Source organism: Nicotiana tomentosiformis, chromosome 1, assembly GCF_000390325.3.
Source record: "Nicotiana tomentosiformis chromosome 1, ASM39032v3, whole genome shotgun sequence".
Lineage (NCBI taxonomy): Eukaryota > Viridiplantae > Streptophyta > Magnoliopsida > Solanales > Solanaceae > Nicotiana > Nicotiana tomentosiformis.
Window position 1 is genome coordinate 120,363,305 of NC_090812.1, and position 22,765 is coordinate 120,386,069.

At 37.2% G+C, this 22,765-nt stretch overlaps 2 protein-coding genes across 4 annotated transcripts; both read right to left on the reverse strand.

Annotated features, from left to right (window-relative positions):
• Positions 1-5,732: 5,732 nt before the first annotated feature.
• LOC138909038 (uncharacterized) lies at positions 5,733-6,881 on the reverse strand. Its single transcript, XM_070200063.1, has 2 exons — positions 6,689-6,881; positions 5,733-6,292 (listed from the first exon to the last, which is right to left on the reverse strand). The coding sequence occupies exons 1-2, from the start codon at positions 6,879-6,881 to the stop codon at positions 5,733-5,735; spliced, it is 753 nt and encodes a 250-aa protein (XP_070056164.1).
• A 6,532-nt stretch (positions 6,882-13,413) lies between these two features.
• Positions 13,414-22,340, reverse strand: LOC104109886 (adenylylsulfatase HINT3). 3 transcript variants are annotated; one of them, XM_009619263.4, is made up of 7 exons: positions 21,943-22,340; positions 20,535-20,590; positions 19,437-19,494; positions 18,358-18,424; positions 14,089-14,132; positions 13,883-13,936; positions 13,414-13,812 (listed from the first exon to the last, which is right to left on the reverse strand). In XM_009619263.4, exons 1-7 carry the CDS (start codon positions 22,135-22,137, stop codon positions 13,681-13,683), a joined length of 606 nt encoding a protein of 201 aa, XP_009617558.1. In that variant the 5' UTR covers positions 22,138-22,340; the 3' UTR covers positions 13,414-13,680. The 3 variants fall into 3 exon arrangements, with proteins under 3 accessions (XP_009617558.1, XP_009617557.1, XP_070046668.1); XM_009619262.4 differs by having other exon boundaries at positions 14,077-14,132; positions 21,943-22,324; XM_070190567.1 differs by lacking the exons at positions 19,437-19,494; positions 20,535-20,590 and having other exon boundaries at positions 14,077-14,132; positions 21,943-22,338.
• Positions 22,341-22,765: the final 425 nt, after the last annotated feature.

Here is a 22,765-nt window from a genome sequence, read left to right on the forward strand (position 1 = left end):
CAATTGGGCACCTCACACATTATGCATGTTATGCACATCATTCCTTTAATCCTTATGCCTTTATCATTTCGTAGCACGATATGCAACATTCCTTGATGTTAACAAGGGAACTCTGAGACAAACTCGGAAACTTAACACACGATCGATGATAGAAGAAGAGAAACATTTCCTAAATGTCGTTGTAGCCTCCCTATTATAAGTGTGGCCGACAACACACAGATAAGAGGGACTCTACTGACATAGCTCCATGACACCTTAGGACTCATAAACCATACTCTGATACCAAGTTTGTCACGCCCCGAAATCGTGGAGCGCGACCGGCGCTCAACCGAGTAAACCCAATCAAGCAAGCCTAATTTACATTAACCTCTCATCATTGCTCATGCATGATTTACCATAACATAATAAAAGCTTGACTTTCATATTAAATACACTTGGCTCAATGGCCCATATTTTCTTTCTCGTGGTGTTTACACAGCTCTATAAATAGTTGTAAATACTGTGAACATAAATACATGACAAAACTCAAATCTTTAATTACATGACCTACAGTGTACATGGAGCTTCTATGACAATGGATACCTATATACATAAAACGAACTAGACCCAAACACCCACTAGAACTGTAGCGGGCTCACCATAAGCTGAGTAGTGAAGAAGATCCCTATCAAAGGTACATATCATCCTGTAGAAGTATACCTGCATCCATTAAAAGTTACAGCGCCCCCGGCAAAAGGGGTGTTAGCACTGTCGAATAGCACTAGTATGTATAGCTAAAAATCCTCTATCAAAATAGAATTCCCATATCATAAAAGGAAACATATAGAAACAAATAGTCATAATCCACAATATCCAAATGCCTAGTTTAAAAAAATGATAATTTTACAAAATACGAACTTCATATACGATTTGTGTTTTGGAAGATCATTAACACCGATATACCACTATTCACAATACCAATATTCACAATACCAGTGTTCACAATACAGATGTTCACAATACCAGTGTTCACATATCATATTGTACACATATGCATCTCATAAACCGTTCACAGTGTTCTCTTACACAATACAAGTACACATATTCAAGGGCTTAGAAATTTGACATGAATATGATGAATCATAGCGACAATAAATGGGCTTAGATAGCCGTCAACGTCAAGAAAATTTATTTAGAGCTTCCATTAACATTTATAGATACTCAGTCAGGGATCCTCTATAACCACCTTCACACAAAGCGGCAATGTCACCTCAACCCAACATAAATGGGTAGAGGTGTATCACGATACCACAATCTCTACACAAAGCGGCCATACCGCCTCACCCCAATATATGCGGGTGGAAGTATATCACAATACCAGAATTCCAACACAAAGCGGCCCTACCGCCTTACCCCAATATAGGCGGTAGAGGTGTATCACAATACCGCAATCCCAACACAATGCGGCCCTACCGCCTCACCCTAATATATGCGGGAGGAAGTATATCACAATACTAGAATCCCAACACAAAGCGGCCCTACCGCCTCAGCCCAATATATGCGGGTGGAGGTTTATCACAATACCACAATCCCAACCCGCCTCACCCCAATATAGGCGGGTGGAGTTGTATCACAATACCACAATCCCAACACAAAGCGACCCTACCGCCTCACCCAAATATATACGGATGGAAGTATATAACAATACCAGAACCCAAACATAAAGCGGCCCTACCGCCTCACCCCAATATATGTGGGTGGAAGTATATCACAATACCAGAATCCCAAAACAAAGCGGCCCTAACTCCTCACCCCAATATAGGCGGGTGGAGGTGTATCACAATACAACAATCCCAACACAAAGCGGCCCTACCGCCTCACCCTAATATATGCGGGTGGAAGTATATCACAATACCAGAATCCCAACACAAAGCGGCCCTACCGCCTCAGCCCAATATATGCGGGTGTAGGTTTATCACAATACCACAATTCCAACACAAAGCGACCCTACCGCCTCACCCCAATATATGCGGGTGGAAGTATATAACAATACCAGAATCCCAACACAAAGCGACCCTACTGCCTCACCCCAATATAGGCAAGTGGAGTTGTATAACAATACCACAATCCCAACACAAAGCGGACCTACCGCCTCACCCAAATATATGCGGGTGGAAGTATATAACAATACCAGAATCTCAACACAAAGCGGCCCTAACGCCTCACCCTAATATATGCGGGTGGAAGTATATCACAATACCAGAATCCCAACATAAAACGGCCCTACCGCCTTACCCCAATATAGGCGGGTGGAGGTGTATCACAATACCACAATCCCAACACAAAGCGGCCCTACCGCCTCACCCCAATATATGTGGGTGGAAGTATATCACAATACCATAATCCCAACACAAAGCGGCCCTACCGCCTCACCCCAATATAGGTGGGTGGAGGTGTATCACAATACCACAATCCCAACACAAAGCAGCCCTACCGCCTCACCCCAATATATGTGGGTGGAAGTGTATCACAATACCACAATCCCAACACAAAGCTGCCCTACCGCCTCACCCCAATATATATGGGTGGAAGTATATCACAATACCAGAATCCCAACACAAAGCGGCCCTACCGCCTCACCCCAATATAGGTGGGTGGAGGTGTATCACAATACCACAATCCCAACACAAAGCGGCCCTACCGCCTCACCCCAATATATGCGGGTGGAAGTATATCACAATACCAGAATCCCAACACAAAGTGTCCCTACCGCCTCACCCCAATAAATGCGGGTGGAGGTTTATCACAATACCACAATCCCTACACAAAGCGATCATGCTGCCTCACCCCAATATATGTGGGTGGAGGTGTATTCATTAATACCACAATCCCTACACAAAGCGGTCATACCGCCTCACCCCAATATATACGGGTGGAGGTGTATTACAATCACCAATACCATATATAAACTCAAAGCAACATAGTTTGTCATTATATTTAACGTCGTAATTACTCATATCATTGGAATATTTCATGTTCATGTTCATCCTCATCATGGAGAAACACAACTCATTACATTAGCGCATGCATGGTAAATCAATAAGTCGATTTCAATGGCACATGGGCCCAATTTCATTTCTTAAGGTTCATCGTCATTTATCAATGGACATCTCCCTTCCATCTTATTATTCACTCCCTTGACCTCTTGAGGTCATTATCTAGGTTCATGACTCTTGGGGACTTAACAATCAAAGTCATTTACATATATTATTTCATTGGCTCTCTTGGCCATACACAAGATTCTTCTTTCATGGCACAATGATCGTATTTCATATTCCACACTTTCACCCCTTTCAATTTCAAAGATCACCATCAAATATCAACATGTAGAATATTTCAAAAATCATATACTTCAAATCCATTTGAAATGGAAACTTCAAACACAAATGGTTTCTTCCCAAATAATGAGGCATACCAACTAACAATTGAAACACACATCAAAATCATAAATAATCAATACACCATTTATTCTTGCAATACTCTTCCCCAGAAATGACAATATACAATTTCAACACATGAGTATATAGAACTCAAATCACCCTGAATATATTTATAAAGCAAAGCATTAGCTAAAGCAGCCTGAATTGAGTACAAAAGATTTTAGGAAATTCTATTTTTGAAGTCCTTTTTAAACAATTGAGTCGAGTCTCATTTCATATTCTTTATCACATCCTCTCAAATCATTTTCACCACTAGCCACAATCATAACTTAAATTCTTGGCACGTCGGCCGCACTCTATATCCCCAATTCACTTATTTCACTTCCAACCATCTTTATAGATTATTAATAATAAGACATTTACAAATCAATACTTTAGGTACACCCATAAGAAATTAAAAGTCTTAGGTATAATAAGATTTTCTCACACAATATGGCCTCATAACCTTCATTTGGAACATGACTCAAAGACATAGCATTTTAATACATATATCATTCTTGAACACATTCCCAAAGGGTAACATAATGTGATAGGAATATTCGGGATAAGTTTTGATTACACAATTCTCATCACTTTTCTTATTCGGGATAATCGAATTTATTGGGAACAACTCGAAACAAAGAATAAGGAACTTGAGACAAACATACTTGGAATTCGATTCCAAGAGAGAAAGTTTAGCCAACATACCTCAATTGATCTTTCCTTAAATTACTACGACATTCCAAAAATTCTAGCAACTTCAATCTATTTAGAAACATAACAAAAGTAAACCATAATTAGGAAGATGAACATGGTTTTAGCTCATTTGAGCATATTATCAAACACTATGTGTGCATCAAGGTTTCAAGGTCCTTTTATGGAGGATTCCATCATCCCCAACCCAATATTTACCATTCTTAGCTCATCAATCTTCCTAATTACCCGATTCTAGACAAAATTCAAAATTAAGGGTTAGGATGTAGAATCTTACCTCTTAGGAAGAAGACCTAGGTGCCCCTCTTTATAATCTTCAAGGTTTTAAGTGAGAGTTGAAGAGAAATTTTGATGAATATTAACTTATCCCTCTAGGACTCTCTCTCTCTATCACTCTCAAAATATCAGAAAATATGTTTTAAATGGTCCAAGGTAGGTGTTTTAACGGAATAGGGTCGGGTTTAAAACATATGAAAATGGATACTCCGAAATTCTGGACCGGGCTACAGACCTGGCCTCGCCAGGCTAAAACCTAGTCTTACCCCTGGCCTTGCGAGCTCTGTAGCGAGCTACATGCCAGCCTTTGGGTATTTGATCATAACCTCTTGTAGGAATGTCCGAATGCCAAACGGTTTGAAGTGTTAGAAACTAGACTCAAAGGGCTTTAATTTGATAGGTAGATCACCTCATAAGTCGTTATACTTTGGTAGCCTCATATGTTTGAATTAGGATCTTGTGCGAATTGAGATATCCTTTCCACTTAATGTATCCTACTTGTTCCACACGAATTCTTTCCATTCACAAAACTCCTTAGTATGTTTCAACACACCTTAAACATATAATTTTCATTTCAAAATAATGTGGTTCTATCCTATGGGTCTCCTATAATACTCTAACACGCTATTCCCTAATACCGTTGGCGTACTTTAAAATATTAAATCATTAGGGAAATATTTCGGGGCCTAACAATCATCAATGAACACAATAACAAAAGAATTAAAATAAGGTTAGAACACACTGTTCATCAAATTCATGAAAGCTATGGAGGCATTGGTCAAACTAAAATACATCACCAATACCTCATAATGGCCATAACGAGTTCTGAAAGTTGTCTTAGAAATGTCTGAAGCCCTAATATTCAATCTTTAAGAATGCCCTAGCACCCTGAAGTTGATCAAATAAATCATCAACGCGTGGCAGTGGATACTTGTTCTTGATGGTAACATGGTTCAGTTGCCTGTAGTCAATACACATTCTCATAGAACTATTCTTTTTCTTAAAAAACAACACCGGGTCACCCCAAGGTGAAACACTTGGCATGATGAACCCTTTTATCCAGCAACTCTTGTAACTACTCATTCAATTCCTTCAACTCAGCTAAAGCCACACAATACGAAGGAATAGAGATAGGTTGAGTGCATGGTGCCAAATCAATGCTGAAATAAATATCCCTAGCGGGTGGCATGCCCAGTATATCTACACGAAACACATATGAAAACTCCCTCACTACCGGAACTGACTCAACAATAGGAGTATCAGGACTAATATCTCTGACAAAATCTAGATACACCAAACACCCCTTCTAAACCATCTGTTGAGCCTCCAAAATAAGATCACTTTGCTAGAAGTATGACCAAGAGAACCCCTCCCCAACCTCGGCAACCCTGGCATTGCCAACATCACAGTCTTAGAATGACAATCAAGAATATTATGGTACGAAGATAACCAATCCATACTTAAGATCACATCAAAGTCCACCATATCTAACAATAGAAAGTCTGCTCTCATCTCAAAACCACACATAGTGACCACACATGACTGATAGACTAGATCCACCATAATAGAATCCCCAACCGGTGTAAATACATGAACAAGGGTAGCAAGAGAATCACGTGCCATATCTAGACAAGAAGCAAAGTATGACGACACATATGAATAAGTAGAGCTAGGATCAAATAAAATTGAAGCATCTATATGGAACACAGTAACAATACCTATAATAACTGCATCAGAAGAAACTGCTTCGGTCCTCCCTGGAAACACATAACTTCTAGCTTGACCTCCACTAGACTGAGCTTTACCTCTAGGACGACCATGTCTTGAATGACCTCCACCCCAAACTGGTTAAGCGGGTAGTGTAGCAACCAGTGCAGGAATCATAGTCTAGCCTCCCTGATGCCCAGAACCCCTGTGAAAATGGGGGAAATATTTCCTGACATACTCCAAATCTCCACACTCGTAGCAACCTCGGATTGGAAATGACTGCGAGGCCTGAGTAGAACCCCGTGAAACAGAATGTCCACTAGAATAAACCAATGCAAATGAACTTTGAATAGCTCGAGAGTGATGAGAACTCTGTGCTGGAAGTACGCTGAATGAAGGTTGCACAAGAGCTCCCCGACTGGGTAATGGTGCATGATAAGCAAGCCTACTAGAATGGCCTCTCCCAAATCGACCTCGGCCTTTAGATGAGGCACCACCGAAGCTACCTTAATATTGGTATCTCTTGTCCTTACCCTTCAACATCTCTCTAGTCTCACTGCATATGCGCTCAATACGACGCGCTATCTCTACGGCCTGATGAAATGAAGTCATAGTCTCTGCCTCTTTAGCCATAGAAAGGCGAATACCATGTTGAAGACCATCAATGAATATCCTCACTCTCTCCTCCTCAGAGGGAATCAAAACAGTAGCATGACGGGACAACATTCTAAACCTTATTTCACAATTAGTGAATGATATTTGACCCTACTAAAGATTCTTAAACTACCTCCTCAGATCATCTCTCCTGGTGCGGGAAACAAACTTCTCCAAAAAGACCCTGGAGAACTGAGCCCAAGTAAGAGGAGAGGAACAAACTTCTTTGCCCTGCTCATATTACTGCTACCATCTCTTGGTTGGCCCTCTAAGCTGAAACACAGTGAAATACACTACATTGGACTCAACGAGTCCGAGATTCCGAAGACTCTCATAATAACCATCAAGGAAATCCTAGGGATCTGTTGTAGGAGAACAATCAAAATACGGAGGATCCATCCTTCGGAACCTCTCTACCACTTCTTCTCATCTACGGAGAAAGAATGCTCAATAATTGGTCCAAAAATAACTACTGATGTGGTGTAATTACTAGATCCATTCCCGGTGATTAAAAATCTAAATAAATCTGCTTTAAGGTATAAGTAGCTGGAGTTTGAGCTCTTCCCCTTGCCTGAGAAGTACCCGGTGCAGTAGGAAACATCTCAGCCTGAGCCATACCCTCGAACAAACCAACTATATGGACCAGAGCGTCCTGAACAATTGGTGTTAGCAAATAAACCCTAGGGAACCTAATCTGGTCCCACTGGCTCAACATAGTCGAGAATCTTCTCCTTAATGGGAGCTACTGGTGGCTCCACAACCGCTGCTCGATCATGGCCCCTAACTGTGGCGCGTGCTCCACCCCTGTCTCTTGCTCGGCCAGGGTCGCGATCAGCCCCAGCCTCTCGCGGCCCTGGCCTAGGATACTGGTTCCTGCTCTCCTATACCAGAAGAATGTGTTCTCACTATCTATGAGAGAATAAAAAAGCAAAGATTCATACTTATGGATAAACAAATCCACACGATAGAGAATAGAAGAAATAAAAGTTCTCCTAACAACCTTGTAGCATCTCAAAGATAAGTACAAATGTCTCCATACCGATCCGCAAGACTCTACTAGGCCTGCTCATGACTCGTGAGACCTAAGCAACCTAGTGCTTTAATACCAATTTGTCACAATCCAAAATTCCACTAGAGTCATGGTGATGCCTAAGACTGCTTGGTAGGCAAGCCAAAAACATAGTGGAAATAAACTTCAACAACAATAAGAAATAGTCCCAATAATGGAGTAGCATAAATAACTACAGTCAAAATGACAACACAATTCAAAACAACCCATAATCTAGTGTCACCGAGTGCATGAACTCTATAGAATACTATGTACAATGTATGAACAAAATACAATATTGTCTGAAAGACTAAACAGTAATAAAAGACAAGAAGATACGCCAGGGACTGCGAACGGGAAGCAGTTCTCCCTCGGTCACAATAGCACAACACAACTCTGCTTATAATGATTAACTAGGTACAACTCCTGAATCGGTACATAAAGTGCAGAGTGTAGGATGAGTACAACCGATCCCATGTACTTAGTAAGTAGAAAGCTTAAACTCGATCTGAAAGTAAGTATAGCCTCTCATAGATAGAAACTGGCATCTTTATACCGGTCCATAAGACTCTACTAGGCTTGCTCGTGATTAGTGAGACCCTTAGAACCTAGAGCTTTGATACCAACTTGTCATGATCTAAAATCCCACCAAAGGCCGTGATGGTGCCTAACCCGCTCGCTAGGCAAGACAACACTAAATCAGCATCATAATATCCAATTACTAAGCCATTAACTATTTTATAATATAAATAACAACGCGGAATAAATTTTAAATCAATAACATGAGTACATAATCAATGACAAGGTCTAAACACGACCACAACCGTCTAGCAACGACCCAAAACCCGATATCACTACATCACGAGCCTCTAATAAGAATAACTAATATCAATTGAACAAAGCATCTATCCGAAAAAGAATACATAGATAGAAATAGATAAGTAAGGAAGAGGGACTCCATGTGCTGCAAATCGGATAAAGTATAGCAGCTCAATTCGAAGTCTCCAATAAGGTACTTCTACTCAATTCAATGGTACCGCTAATACCAATCTCAGAACATGCACAAAAATATGCAGAAGCATAGTATAGGTACAAAACTACGGTACTCAGAAAGTATCAAGTCTAGCCTCGAAGAAGTAATGGCGAGGGATCAACATCAACACTTACTAACAGTCCAATAAACATGTAAAGCATAAATAATATATGGAAGTAATCAAGGTATCATCAAATGAGTAAAATCTTAGAGAAACACAGTTTGTATAGAATTTAGGCATATTTTACGGATAAGAAGAGAAATTAAGACACCAACACCTCAATCCTCATATCATGACCTTATTCGTGTCGACAATATTTATATCAAATCATTGCATCAATCAAAAATATACATATGCATGCTTAGAATCCATTTCTCAACAACTCACAGCACAAATCCATGTGTCTGATATATACCACGTGTCCAACAAGAACCATCAAGCTCGGGTGCCTACGCTCACAGAGTCCAAAGTAACATAGGTAATCACCTGACTCCGGAGGGACAGATCCATATCCAAGCATTGATCATTTTATATTTAATGATCATTAATCAATCATTGTGACATGCAGCCCATTCAATAATCGATAATCTCACAATCATTGGTGCCAAATTTCTCAACTTTTCACAATATATAAATCTCCAACTCATGCATATATAAATGAAATAATATCATTAAGAAGCACTAGACTTAACAATAAGAATGCGGATAAAAGCTCATATGGCTGAAAGATGGCTATGGCTAATCATGTAATTCGATTTATCGCAATGACTCAATAAGACATGAATAAGTTAAGCCATTAACCACCAATCACGAATCAAATAAGACAAATGTATGACTATGGCTCAAGGGGAAAGCTCAACATGGTAAAATAATTATTTATGCCCAATTTCACAAGTCATAACTTTAGGCACATAGATAATCACAAGTCATAGGATCAAAATAAACATAGATAATCAATTCACATAGTCCAAACAAGGAATAATCATAAGCCAAACTTTACCATACATGGTCATAACCTAACTACGCATATATGCTCGTCACCTTGCATATACATGGCTCCTAAATCCAGTAACATGTAGCAAATAGATCACCTATAGAGAGAATTTCCTCTTATAAGGATAGACAAGAGACTTACCTCTACCTGGCAAGCTTTAATCAACAACACTCTCATTTTCCTTTCAAATCCAACACCAAACGGCTCGAATCTAGTCAAATACAACTCAATAATGTTAAACAAAGCCATAAAAATAAATTTCAAATAATAAAGTTTCAATCTTTGATCAAATTTTAAAAAGTCAACAAAAGTTAACTCGGGCCTACATGGCCAAAATTTGAGTTAAGCGGTAGATCCCGATTACCCATAACCCTACGAGTCCAAATATATGATTATATTCTAAAATCGAGTTCAAATCAACCCTCAAATTCCTACAATACACCCTCTTAAGTTATAGACAAACCTTCCAAATTTCACTTTAATTCCAAATTTTAGGAATAGAAATCATGGGGAATTAATATACAAAACCAAATCCTAAGTTAAAATTTCTTACCTCCAATGTAGTAGTGAAATTGCTCTTCAAAATCTCCTCATCTCGAACTCTAGGGTTTAAAATATGAACAAAAAGGCAAAAATCCCGAAATATAACACTTAAAGTCTTCCCCAGGTAACCCTTCACGATCGTTGTCCAAGGCTTCGCAATCGTGAAGTACACAATGCAACTATCCAGAAATAAGCAACGTGATCGTGCCTTTCCCATCGCAAACGCGAAGTTCTCCAACTCTGCCTTCATCACGAACGCGATAATCCAATTGCAAATGCATACAACAACCCCCAACTTGCCTCTTGCCTCTTGCTCTACGCGAACGCGGACCACTACACGCGAACGCCTAGACCAACTCTTCCATAACATCATAAAGACCATGAACGTGGTGACCAAAAATCAGCCGCTCCAAAATCCTACTCCGCAATCGCGCACAAAACATCGCGATCGCGATGAAAAAATATCCCCCAACTCAACAACTCTTCACCATCGCGTCTGCACCCCTGCGATCTCGATGTATACCTGAACACTAGAAAACCAACAACCTCAAAGTGGTTCAAAATGATCCGACCCCACGCCAAAACTCACCCGAGCCCTTTGGGACCCCGTCTAAACATGCAAACAAGTCCATATATATAAACCAAACTTATCTAAAGAGTCGAAGAACAACAAATAACAGAAAAACTAAGAATCGGCAATCAAAATCCTTCTGTTAAGTTTCAAAAATTCCAACTCTGCCCATCGCGTCCGGATCAAACTTAGACATTCTGGATTATAATCAAACTTCACACACATATTCCAATCAAATAAATGAACCTGTCCAAGATCTCGGAACATAGATCGTACCCCGATAATATCAAAATCAACTCCCAGTCAACTCTGTGAAGTATTCTCCAAACCTTCAAATTGCCAACTCTCGACAATTAGAGCCAAAACCTTCTAGGAATATCAAAATTCAAATCCAAACATTCGCTCAAGTCCAATATTACCATATGAACATACTAAAACCATCAAATCATGATTCCAATGTCGTTTACTCAAAAGTCAAATTATGGTCAACTCCTCTAACTTAAGCTTCTAAATTGAGAATCACTCTTCCAAATCCATCTGAACCTCTCGAACATCAAAACCAACCATACACGCAAGTCATAATACATCATATGAAGCTACTCGAGGTCTCAAACCGTCGAACGAAATGCTAAAGCTCGATACGATTGATCAGGTTGTTACAATCGGACTCATATGTGTCGTTTGGGGCATCACTGTCAGAATCATCACCCCATTAGTCGATATGAGCATCAGCTTCAATACGAGCTAGTATATCAGAAATATTGGAATATGTACGATTTCAGTATTCACAAGTATATTGGTTGCATTGTTGGTACTATGACAATGATAATTTTCACTGGGAAACTGTGTGCCAAAACTAGTATAACCACGGCCATATCTACTAGGTGCTGGGTCAATTTGTGGTGTTGTACCTTATGATAACAAGTTTGTAAAACTATGAAATTCTGAATAACTACTCAGTGGATCAGTACATGGCACATAAGCTTCGGTTGGAGGCTCATTAAGATTAAAGGATGGCACATTAGAAATCGGAGATAACTCATGAAAAATGTCTAAGGGCTCAGCAACTTTCAATAATTCGGTTTTAATAAACATCTCAAGCACATCAAGATTCATCATATACCTTACTGTATCAGGTGCTCTAAAAAATCCTACAATGACTCACTATCAACAATAGGATTTTTTATAAATCGAGCATTACCCTGGGTGGTATGATATGGTCACCTGCCTGAGATAAAAAAAATATTACTTCGCTAGGATTGGTTTTCATCTTAATATGCAAGTTCCTAACTAGCCACTCATACTCAATATCAACTGATCAACCGCAGTTTCACAATGGAATGAGCACCACAATGATATCTAACTGTTCAATTTCATAAATTATCTCACCACCCCAGTACAATGCAACCCTTACACGATGATCAGTAGACATTTTCAAACCTATAAAAAATAGCAGTTCTAATAAGAAAATAATACCAACATTTGACAATTAGATTATAAAATATAAAAATAATGCTAACTTTTTTTTAAGTTTTGTATATTCGAACATAAGATACACAAAATGAAATTGCATCGGTTTTATATAGAATCCAAATGCATGTATTCTAGCGAATATTTTCAATGAAAGGCGCATTCAATATGCAAATGTTCCCTTTTACATAACGCAATCTGACAATGTACCTTCCTTAAAGTTATAGCATCAGGCATATGTCAAATCAATGTCAGCCGATTGAATATATAATTTGAACAAAAGGCATGTCAACTTTTTGAACCTTCAATGTAATTTTTAAAACTAACATAAGGTGTGATAAATCATTAAACCTTCTGTTGATTTAAAATATTAAATGAAGGTTCAAAGATACAACGCTCCTTTCTTTCAAATTATATTTAACTTTTCGTACAGAAGGCTCGCTTATCTTGTGCGCCTTCACTATTTATGTAAAAAAAAAAATATCTGACAACATATATTGTAGTTGAGGTCAATTCTTCCGGTCAACCCTTCGTATAGATATATCCCTTCTAAAAGTTGAGTGTCAATTTGTCCTCTCTCTCAATTTAGAAAAGTAATTTCTCTTAGAAATAGTCTAAGAATAAAATTTACAGATATTTTGAAAGTACTACTACTATTAAACCGCTTCCTTGAATTTGTTTCCTTTTCTTCTTTGTTTCTATAGATATAGATGATGGTGGTATGTCCTACCCACGATTACTCCACTGAATACTTGTTACCTCTCTTTTGCTACCTCTCTTTAACACAATTATTGATTAATTTTGCTACCTATCAAGGCTTAGGCGATAAAAAAGAAATTACCTTATATTTTTTTGCCTACAATACTTCTTTCTTTTATGAAAATAATGCAGCTTTGCATTAGTATAATGTAATGAAATCAAAACTTCTCTTGTACTTTTGGGGATCAACTGGAAATACTGTTAATTTCTAATTTCTTTCCCAACTAAGAATACAATACAATCAGAGGAGGAAAAAGGAAGGGGAAAAGGAAAAGAGATATTGTTCATGTAACTTGACCGGGGAAACTATGAGCTAATTTACAACAATCCCAACTCATTTCACCAGTAATTGACTGAGGACAAAAACAGATAACAAGGAATTGCAATTATATCCAGAATGCTTATAGCCTTCTGCTTAGGTTACAAATATACAAAATAGGAGCGCAACATCCCTAGTTACCAATCAGATCGGAAACTTGGCCTTTGCTGTCTTCTATGTTGCCCAAAGATGGTAAATTTTCCCGAATGTTCTTTCCAAGTTTCTTGGCTTCCTGGTCTAACTTCAGTGGTCGTCTCCTCAAGCTCTGAAAACATCCAACTTTGTCAAACGGTGTCTAATTAACATGTATGAGGAATATATTAAGATATTCATACCTCGGAAGCCCATAAGCAGTCACTTGCTTTACGAGGAATTATATGAATATGGGTCTGAACTTGTCATCCAAAAACAAAATTTGTATTAGCATTTTTGTAAGTTATTAGTAGGTAATCAAAGCATAAGAACTAAAGGAAAACTTTGGGGTCAAGCAAATATCTGAAAAATGCTGTCCGAAATTATTTGCACCTACGTGAAAAACAACCTGGCCTGCAGCTTCCCCATTGTTGACTAACAGGTTGAATGAATCTGCATGTTTAGCAACATTTGTGAGTAAACTTATGACAATAATTGAATAGCTTTCCATGAAATATGGATAATATCCACGAGAATAAAAGCGGAGGCCCCCAACTGATAGCACTGTGGTTTGGAATCGATTCTTTTACCAATGTAATGACTACAAAGACATGGTTTCCTAATACTAGCTCTATATTGTACTTGATGCATAAACTTTCTTTGTTAGGACGGAGACATTGGCGGAGCCAAGATTTGAACCTTATGGGTTTGGGATTGTAATCATTTATAGTTACTGGGTTCTAAATTATTAAGTTGTACATATTCAATGAATTTCTTAAGACAAATACATGGTTTGAACGAAACCTACTGGGTTCGACCGAACCCGCATCCCGCACTCTACCTCTGCCCCTGGACGGAGAGTTCAGGATAGTGCAGAATCTAACAAAATATCATTATAACAACAATAATAAAAGAATGCAAGATGATAATGATAGAAAACGCAAATAAAGGAGGCGCAAATTTACTTTCGGTCAATGTGGCCTACGTCCACAAGAGAAAAGGAGCAAATTTACTATATCAAAAAATACAAAAGTAGAGTAAGTACTCTAATTAATCACAAATACCCCGAGAGGAAACCTCACAAAAACACTCACAACTATTTCCCAAAACAACTCTTGCACAAAAGATAATTGTTAAAGTGTTTCTTGCTCTCTGAATTGGTGTGTTGTGAAAGAGCAACACTTCTTTTTATAGGAGCAAAACATGGGTACCAAGCACAAATGAGAGAAAGAGAATTGCTCCAAAATTCCTGTCACAAAATTCATTTTTGGCATCCAAGAACGATTGCTAGCCAGGTCTTTGGGACAATAAGGCTTATATGATAGGATGGACCGCACTTTCTGTAAAGCCAAAAGATGGCCACATTACAAATCTTCACCTTGGCATATTTTTGGCTGATATAGTAAATTTGCTTCACCCTTTCTACAAAAGCCCTAATGGGTTAAGAAGGTGTTTGGATTGGCTTAAAATCTGATCAAACCAGCTTAAAAACACTTTTTGGCTTGTTTTGGCGTTTGACAAACTTAAAAAGTACTTTTGCGCCAAATGCTTTTAAGCCAAAACAATTCAAAATAAACCAAAAGCCATTAGTTGATCAGCTTCAATCTATGGCTTTTTAGGTTTGGCAAAATATTTTACTTTGTTATCCTTATACTTTCTTATTATTCCCAAATACCCTTCACTCTACTAAAATCCAGATGCCACTACTTTCATCTTCGCTTTCACCTTCTTCTGTATTCTTGCCTTACCAAACTATCTAATCTGATAAAAACCTAAATTACCAATACAAATTTGAGTTTGATCTACGGACTTGACATTTTAGCCTTGATCTGGAGACACATACATGTTGCTAATATTTATTGATTTTAAGGTTTATTTTTTATTTATAATTGTTTTCTAGCGCAAGGCTTTTTTTTCAAACTTAAGCCAAATTATCAACCATTATACATTTTATTAAATAAATTGTTTCTATTTATCAAAATGATCAATTTAAAACTCAATTAAAGTGAATTAAGACATCACTTAATTTGTATTTGAATGAATCTTGAATTAAAAATCTTGAAATAATCATCATATTTTAGTTTTACCAGATTTAAGGTCATTTTAACAAAAAAACTGCTAATCAACATTTTCTTGTCAAACACATCAACTGCTTATTTTCAGTTTCAACACTTTTATCAATACACGTAACTGCTTATTCAGTTAATCCAAACGGGCTCTAAATCATTTTTCATAAAGTCCAATCAAATTCAAGCAAATCTTGAAATTATTGGAAAAAGCTTCATAAACATGTCAGCAAGGTTGTCTTTGGTGTTGATAACAAAGTGGTATCAGAGTCGTATCTAATTGAATCAGCCCAATAGCCAAAATGGTAGATGTCCTATCACTAGGAAAGTGACACTACAACATATAGTAGCTTTATCTACTATCGAAGCATAATAAATGGCAATGATCGAGGCAATCAAAGAAGCTTTATGGTTAAAGGATCTATTTGTTAAACATAGTTAACCTTGGGGTGGTAATACTACTATTTTATGTGATAGTCCAAGTGTCATCCATTTGACTAAAGATCAGATGTATCATGAGAGGATAAAACATATTGATATGAAGTATCACTTCATTCGATAAGCCATTCTTGAAGGAAAGTCTTTGTTCAAAAGAATCAACACTAGAGACAACCTTGGTGACATGTTTACGAAGCATCTTCTAGTAACCAAGTTCAAGCTTTGCTTGAATCTGATTGATTTTCATGATAAATAATTTAGCCCATCAGGGCTTTTGCGAAGAGGGTGGAGCAAATTTATTATATCTGCCAAAATTAGACCAAGGTAGAAATTTGCATTATGGCCATTCTTTGGCTTTACAAAAAGCGGGATTCATCTCATTATGAGCCCGTCTAGATTGGCTTAAAAAAGTAGCTTTTAAGCACAAGTTCTTAAAAGCACTTTTTAAGTGATGGAGTTGGTTGTATAAATAAGCAGTTACTTGTTTGGATAAAAGTGTTGGAACTGAAAACAAGTTAAAATGTTTGGTAAACAAGTGCTGGTTAGCACATTTTCTATTAAAATGACTGGTTGGATAAATAAGTGATGGAGCTGGTTGTATAAATAAGCAGTTACTTGTTTGGATAAAAGTGTTGGAGCTGAAAACAAGTTGAAATGTTTGGTAAACAAGTGCTGGTTCGCACATTTTCTATTAAAATAACTGAAATATCCTTAAAGTTGTTAACACTATAAAAAAACATATTACTATAATATTTATTCTAAACTAATATGAATACAAAATAATTAATATTATAATTCACTTTCAGTTTAAACTTTAAACTGATCACCTAAGATAATTTTTATAAAAAAGTTGTTGATCTCATTTTTCACCACTTTCAACCACGTAAATTTTTTATTCTTTCTTGAAATTCCAAGCTTGTTGCGGAAACATATGAAATGAATATTACATTTATTTACATAACAAGGGAAATAAATGAATTAACATTTTGGATTAAGCTAAAACTTCAATGCAACCTCCTCAATTTCAAGTTATGAGAGGAGTTAGGCTTAATTATATACCTAAAATAAGACTCAATCTGAATTGTATGATTATTGATATAAAAAGAAAAAGTAGTATGAAATGAAAAGAAAAGGTTGGGTAATACTTTAGGTAATCCCAGCACGATGAGTGGCAGCAGGCAGAAACTAAAAATGTGAAGCAAAACAACAGTTACCATCTGGAGAAGAACGGGAAAGAAAAAGAGTAAAATGAAGAAATACAAGATGGAGGAAGACGCAGGAATGGAGAACAACGGAAAAGAATAGAGTAAAGTTGGGGTTTTGTTGTGAAGGATATTTTTGGAATAATAAAATATTATTAGGGATAAGAGGGTAAAATACTTAGTCAAAGATAGATGGCTTTTAAGCTAAAAAAAATTAAGTTGGGGTTGCCCAACTTCTTGCTTTTAGCTTATTTGGGCTTAAAAGCTATTTTTAAAGTTACCAAACACTAAAACAAGCTAAAGGTGCTTTTAAGCTGGTTTGACCAGCTTTTAAGCCAATCCAAACACCCTCTATATAGGCAAAAGTCTATTTTCCCAAAGACTTGGCCGACAATTACTCTTGGAGCCTGAAGAATGAATTTTGTGGTGGCTGAGTTTTGGAGCATTTTTTTCTCTTTCGTTTGTGCTTGGTGCCCACGTTTTGCTCCTACAAAAGGAGGTGCTGCTCTTTCATTCCAACATAGCAATTCAGAGAGCAAGAAACACTTTAACAATATCAACAATTTGCCTCTCGCTTCCATCCAACTTATTCTCTTTGTGAAATCTAGAGCTCTCTTGTCCTTTTTTGTGTATAATTATGAAAGACGAATAGCATTTAGCAAATGCAAGTCACGTTATGCTTGCGTGTTGAGAATCCAACAAAAAATGCCCTGCTTAATGCTAATAGCCGTATTAGCATTTAAAACCACAAGACATGAAAGACTCATTACTCAAAGACGGCGGAGAACTACATTAACAGCATAATTCCATAATCAACTTATCAAGAGCAATTAAGAGAATGATGCACTTCCTCCCCCCCCCCCCCCCCCCACAAACCACAAAAAAAAGGGATCAAAAGAGGAGAAAAAGTATATCAGAGAAAACATGCCGACAAAACTAACACGATTAATCATCAAGAAACAATTAGCATACCACAACCAGTGGCTTTTATGACTGCACTGCTAATCGCGGGAACTTTTGAGAACATGGAGGCCACAACCTGCAAAATAATGAAACTTTCGCATTAAGAACTTCAGAAAGCATGCAGGCCAGAGGACCAGTTTATCCACACAAAAAATGCAGAATTCAGATCATGTGCTCACAAGGCAGCTGGCCTTGATAATTTAACTAAACCAATAAAATGGAAAAAAAATTATAACACAACCAAATTCTATTTATAAAATGAACATTATCCTAAACAGATTTTCAGAACAGGAAGGGAAAATTGTATCAGACATAAAATGGTTTTAAAAAAAAGTAAATAAATAATTGGCCACTTCAGGTATGCATAAATTGAACCGTAAGACTGTCAGCTTAATGCAGAATTCAGATCATGTGCTCACAAGGCAGCTGGCCTTGATAATTTAACTAAACCAATAAAATGGAAAAAAAATTATAACACAACCAAATTCTATTTATAAAATGAACACTATCCTAAACAGATTTTCAGAACAAGAAGGGAAAATTGTATCAGACATAAAATGGTTTTAAAAAAAGTAAATAAATAACTGGCCACTTCAGGTATGCATAAATTGAACCGTAAGACTGTCAGCTTAATGTAAATGTCTAATTCAAGTGCAGAAACAGCTGCAAAACAACAGGGTGGATGATGACATCTTGTTGTTAGAACTAATATTTAGACCAAGGAAAATGGGGAGAAGAAGTCACCTATAGACAAGAAGCCTTCTATTTGAGGGGAAGAGAATTTTGACACATACAAGACATTGTCAGATTGAAATGCTCAACAATGAAATAAAGCCCAGACCCAGGAAATTTCTATGCCAAATGCAGCCTATAGCAAGATCCAGACTCATATCCCACTCATTTCCTTTTCTCTCTTAATAAGTTTGTTCAGAACCACTCCAAAAGGTAGCGAATACACCTCCCCATAAGTATTATCACTTAATTATACAAGTTAGATGTGCAGGAAGAAGGGTAAACAATAACATCAGTCAGCAGAAAGATATTCCATTGAAAAACCAAACAGTCTGATGCAGAAGTCAGCAACTTACTGATGGTGGAGTCTCTTTCAAAGAAGAAAAGTGACACTTTGGAATGATAAGCGAGTGCCTGAAGAAAGGGAGTTAAAGGTAAAACACTAATTCAGCTATGATTACCTGTTAAATAAAGATAAATTCCAAACACTTGATGAAATAATGTGACACTGTGATGATTGAAGTGCTAATACAAGATGAGATAGACCTATAATCACATGAAGGAAGGTTATCTCAAGAGACCAACAACCTTTGGGAATCTATGGGGACTGAAGGAAGAACGTAACACAATGGAAGCAAAGTATCAATATAAGTGATACCAACTTGTTAGTTCTTACTGGTGCACTTACATTAGGTTCTGGTATTTGCCAAGAGTCCTTTTACTTGGTATGTAGTGTAAGAACATGTGCCAAAGTTAGAGTCTCTGTTTAAAAAGAATCACTCATTTGTCTTAAAACACATATTATTGAGTTTTACAATGATAAAGGGCCAAAACAAACAGAATAGATATGTAGGGTTTACATAACATAACCCAATGGATCGACAATATTACTTTATCCAAAAATAATAAACCCCAACTAGCTTGGGATTGAAGCGCATTTGCTCTAGTTGTATTTGGAGTCAATACCAAGCTTGCTTCTCAGGAACATTTTCTCAATACACACAAATCGAAAGCAGTCAGAAGTCGGCAAAATGTTTTTGCCTTAATTGCATAAACTATCCGAAAGTATGTATAAGTCTAACAATAGAACTGAGCATAGGTATAAATAGTGTCATTTCAGACATGGATTGTAAAGTTCTCTATGGAAAATAGTTAAATAGTTAAGACTTATGGCCAATCTTCTCTTCTTCTTTTGTTTTTGGAGTAACTATAGCCAAACATAAATTCCCCAAGTGTCCAAATTCTAAATGCATATGGACAAACAGGAATTCTTTTTAAACTGATATTCTTTTGGTGTTTTCATCTTTTTTGGTCAAATATCTCATGTCAAATCGTCAAAGACTACACTAGATAGATTAAATCAGTTAAGTCAATGCATCTTATATAGAGAATACATATCCAATACCAATAGAACAAGAATACGTACAAGATAACGGTTAAAGAAGATACCTTACCCACAACTCAAAGGATTTGTATCTAAGATGCAGAGGCACACATCATCTTCGTAGACCTGTAGTGAAAGCATTTTATGCATGCCATTAGAAAACTAGCATGCACAGAACAGAAACTTTGTATCTTCCACATTTTGTCATGATAAAAGGTCCCGGTCTCGGAAGAGATGCAGCATCACGAGCTAAGTGGTATACAATTAACTTTCGTACGGGATGTAACTCCTATGCCACATAATGGCTGTAGACCTCCGAAAAAAAGACGTGTTTAGAACTGAACATTGAAGAAATCTCAAGAGAAATAAAAGATTCGATGATCTAATCAAATAATATACTATGGTTCCCCCTTATATCCAACACTTTACTAGTCACAGGGGGGAAAAAGTGGGACCTTTTGAAAAAGAATAAGAACTGATGCAAACTATAATCTTAAAAGAATTACACAAATAGCTTTATCAGAGCAGGTTTGAATTATCAAGTCTATCAGTCTAGCAAAACTACAAAACTGATAACAACTTAAGAAGCAACCTTCCTGAAGCCTGTCGAACCAATTGGATTCTTCCTAACAAATCAACAATAGCCATGATTCTATTACTTTCTTCCCCCGAAGCATGCTAGTCTTTTAATCATAAACATACTAATACTTCATATATCAGTCACAATCTAGCTTTGCTGGATATGATTAATGAGTAGAAACCTAAACACGAACTTCACGACTTTCCTGACATTAATAGTTGTACAAGATCTTAGGTCAAAATTTTGCTACTTGGCTTCTACTGCAAGGACAAGTACATGACTCCTGCTATCCCAATGGAGTGGATAACTCCAACCATGGTGAAATTTTCAATGCGGTTATACGGTTAACATACTTATGTACTAAGCAATACACCAATACCCTCTTCATCCCAAAAAGAAATGCAGCATTTGGAGTACTTTGGTTAATGCATCTAATTTTCAAATATTCTAGCATCTTTACCTTAATCTTTTTTAAAATAAAATTAGCTTATCTAAAAACCACTTGTACATAATAGTGCTATAGTAAAAAGAAAAGGCTTTATAAATTCCCAGTAGTAAATACTGTCGTTAATACAGGAGAGAAGGAGTATGTTTGTATTTATTTACGTTAATCTCTGCTTATGTTAATCTAAATAAGGCAAGCAATCCACGTCAAGATGCTTGAATGAGAAATACTGATGCTACTTCAGGTATTACCAGTTTTAGCAGGCTATTCAAATAAGTAATTAAGGACCAACAATACAGGAGATTGAACAATGATCACCGAATAAAGTCCAACTTACAATTGTCACCTAACTTCTCTTAATAGAGTTGGTAAGGCTAGTTAGTCCTAAGCACATGAACAATCCAAGTACAATTTTGAAAAAGGGAGATATAAAATGTGGAAAACTTTTGATACCTTAACTGCGGGTGATTCGCCTCGAACAATCTTACAGAAAATGCATCCATTTTCTGTGTTCTCTGCATTGGAGCTGGAAGTGCAATTGGTAACCACGAGAGGATTGAAGCAATTTGATTTCCGCGGTGAAGTTGCCGGACGAAGATGGGAAGATAAAAGAGCCAGACGACGTCGTGCTGGCGCACTTTTGTCCATTAAAGTAAAAGCCTTTTTGTTGATTATTTGAAACAGAAAAAGAGAGAAGAATAAGGAGGTGGTCGGAATTGTGTAGCCATTGTTTTAGTGGTTCGAGAAGAGGACAAAACTGTGGCCTATTTGCCACGCAAACTGGTGGTTAGCTCCGTCTTATCCACAGATTTGATTTTTTAGGAGGCTGTATTTAGGGTCCACTCAAACCACAAGTCTAGGCCCAAAGACCAATCTAAAAATCAAACATTTGCATAAATAGGATTATTTGTGCCCCGAATGGTTAACATTTGTCCTCGTTTTTTAGAACTTTGCAGAATATACACTTCTGGCCAAAAAACAATTCTAGTGGTGTGTTGTTTTAGTGACGATACCACAAATGTGCAAACTGCAATCTACCAGTGCAACTTACACGCGTCTACTACAATTGATCTAACAGAGGTTTTGAAGATGTTGTTAGCATAAATCATATTTGCTAAGATTTAAAAATCACATTTTAGAAATGAAATCTATAAATTGTACTTTGGCAAATGAGATTTATAAACTGTATTGAGATATGCATTAAAATTCTCTCATTCGAGAAGGGTGTTTTACAAGTCGGATTTCCTATATTCGAAATAACGTGCCAATACAAAAC

What these genes read in the sequence shown, in the direction of transcription:
- LOC138909038 (XM_070200063.1), bottom strand. Translation starts at nt 6,881, where the DNA reads ATGTTGTCCCGTCATGCTACTGTTTTGATTCCCTCTGAGGAGGAGAGA. An exon ending in GACTAGAGAGATGTTGAAGG is followed by an intron (nt 6,293 to 6,688) that starts GTAAGGACAAGA and finishes CCGCTTAACCAG; the next exon opens with TTTGGGGTGGAGGTCATTCA.
- LOC104109886 (XM_009619262.4), bottom strand. Translation starts at nt 22,137, where the DNA reads ATGGACAAAAGTGCGCCAGCACGACGTCGTCTGGCTCTTTTATCTTCC. An exon ending in ACAAATCCTTTGAGTTGTGG is followed by an intron (nt 19,495 to 20,534) that starts GTAAGGTATCTT and finishes CCCTTTCTTCAG; the next exon opens with GCACTCGCTTATCATTCCAA. An exon ending in CATAAAAGCCACTGGTTGTG is followed by an intron (nt 14,133 to 18,357) that starts GTATGCTAATTG and finishes CTAAACATGCAG; the next exon opens with ATTCATTCAACCTGTTAGTC.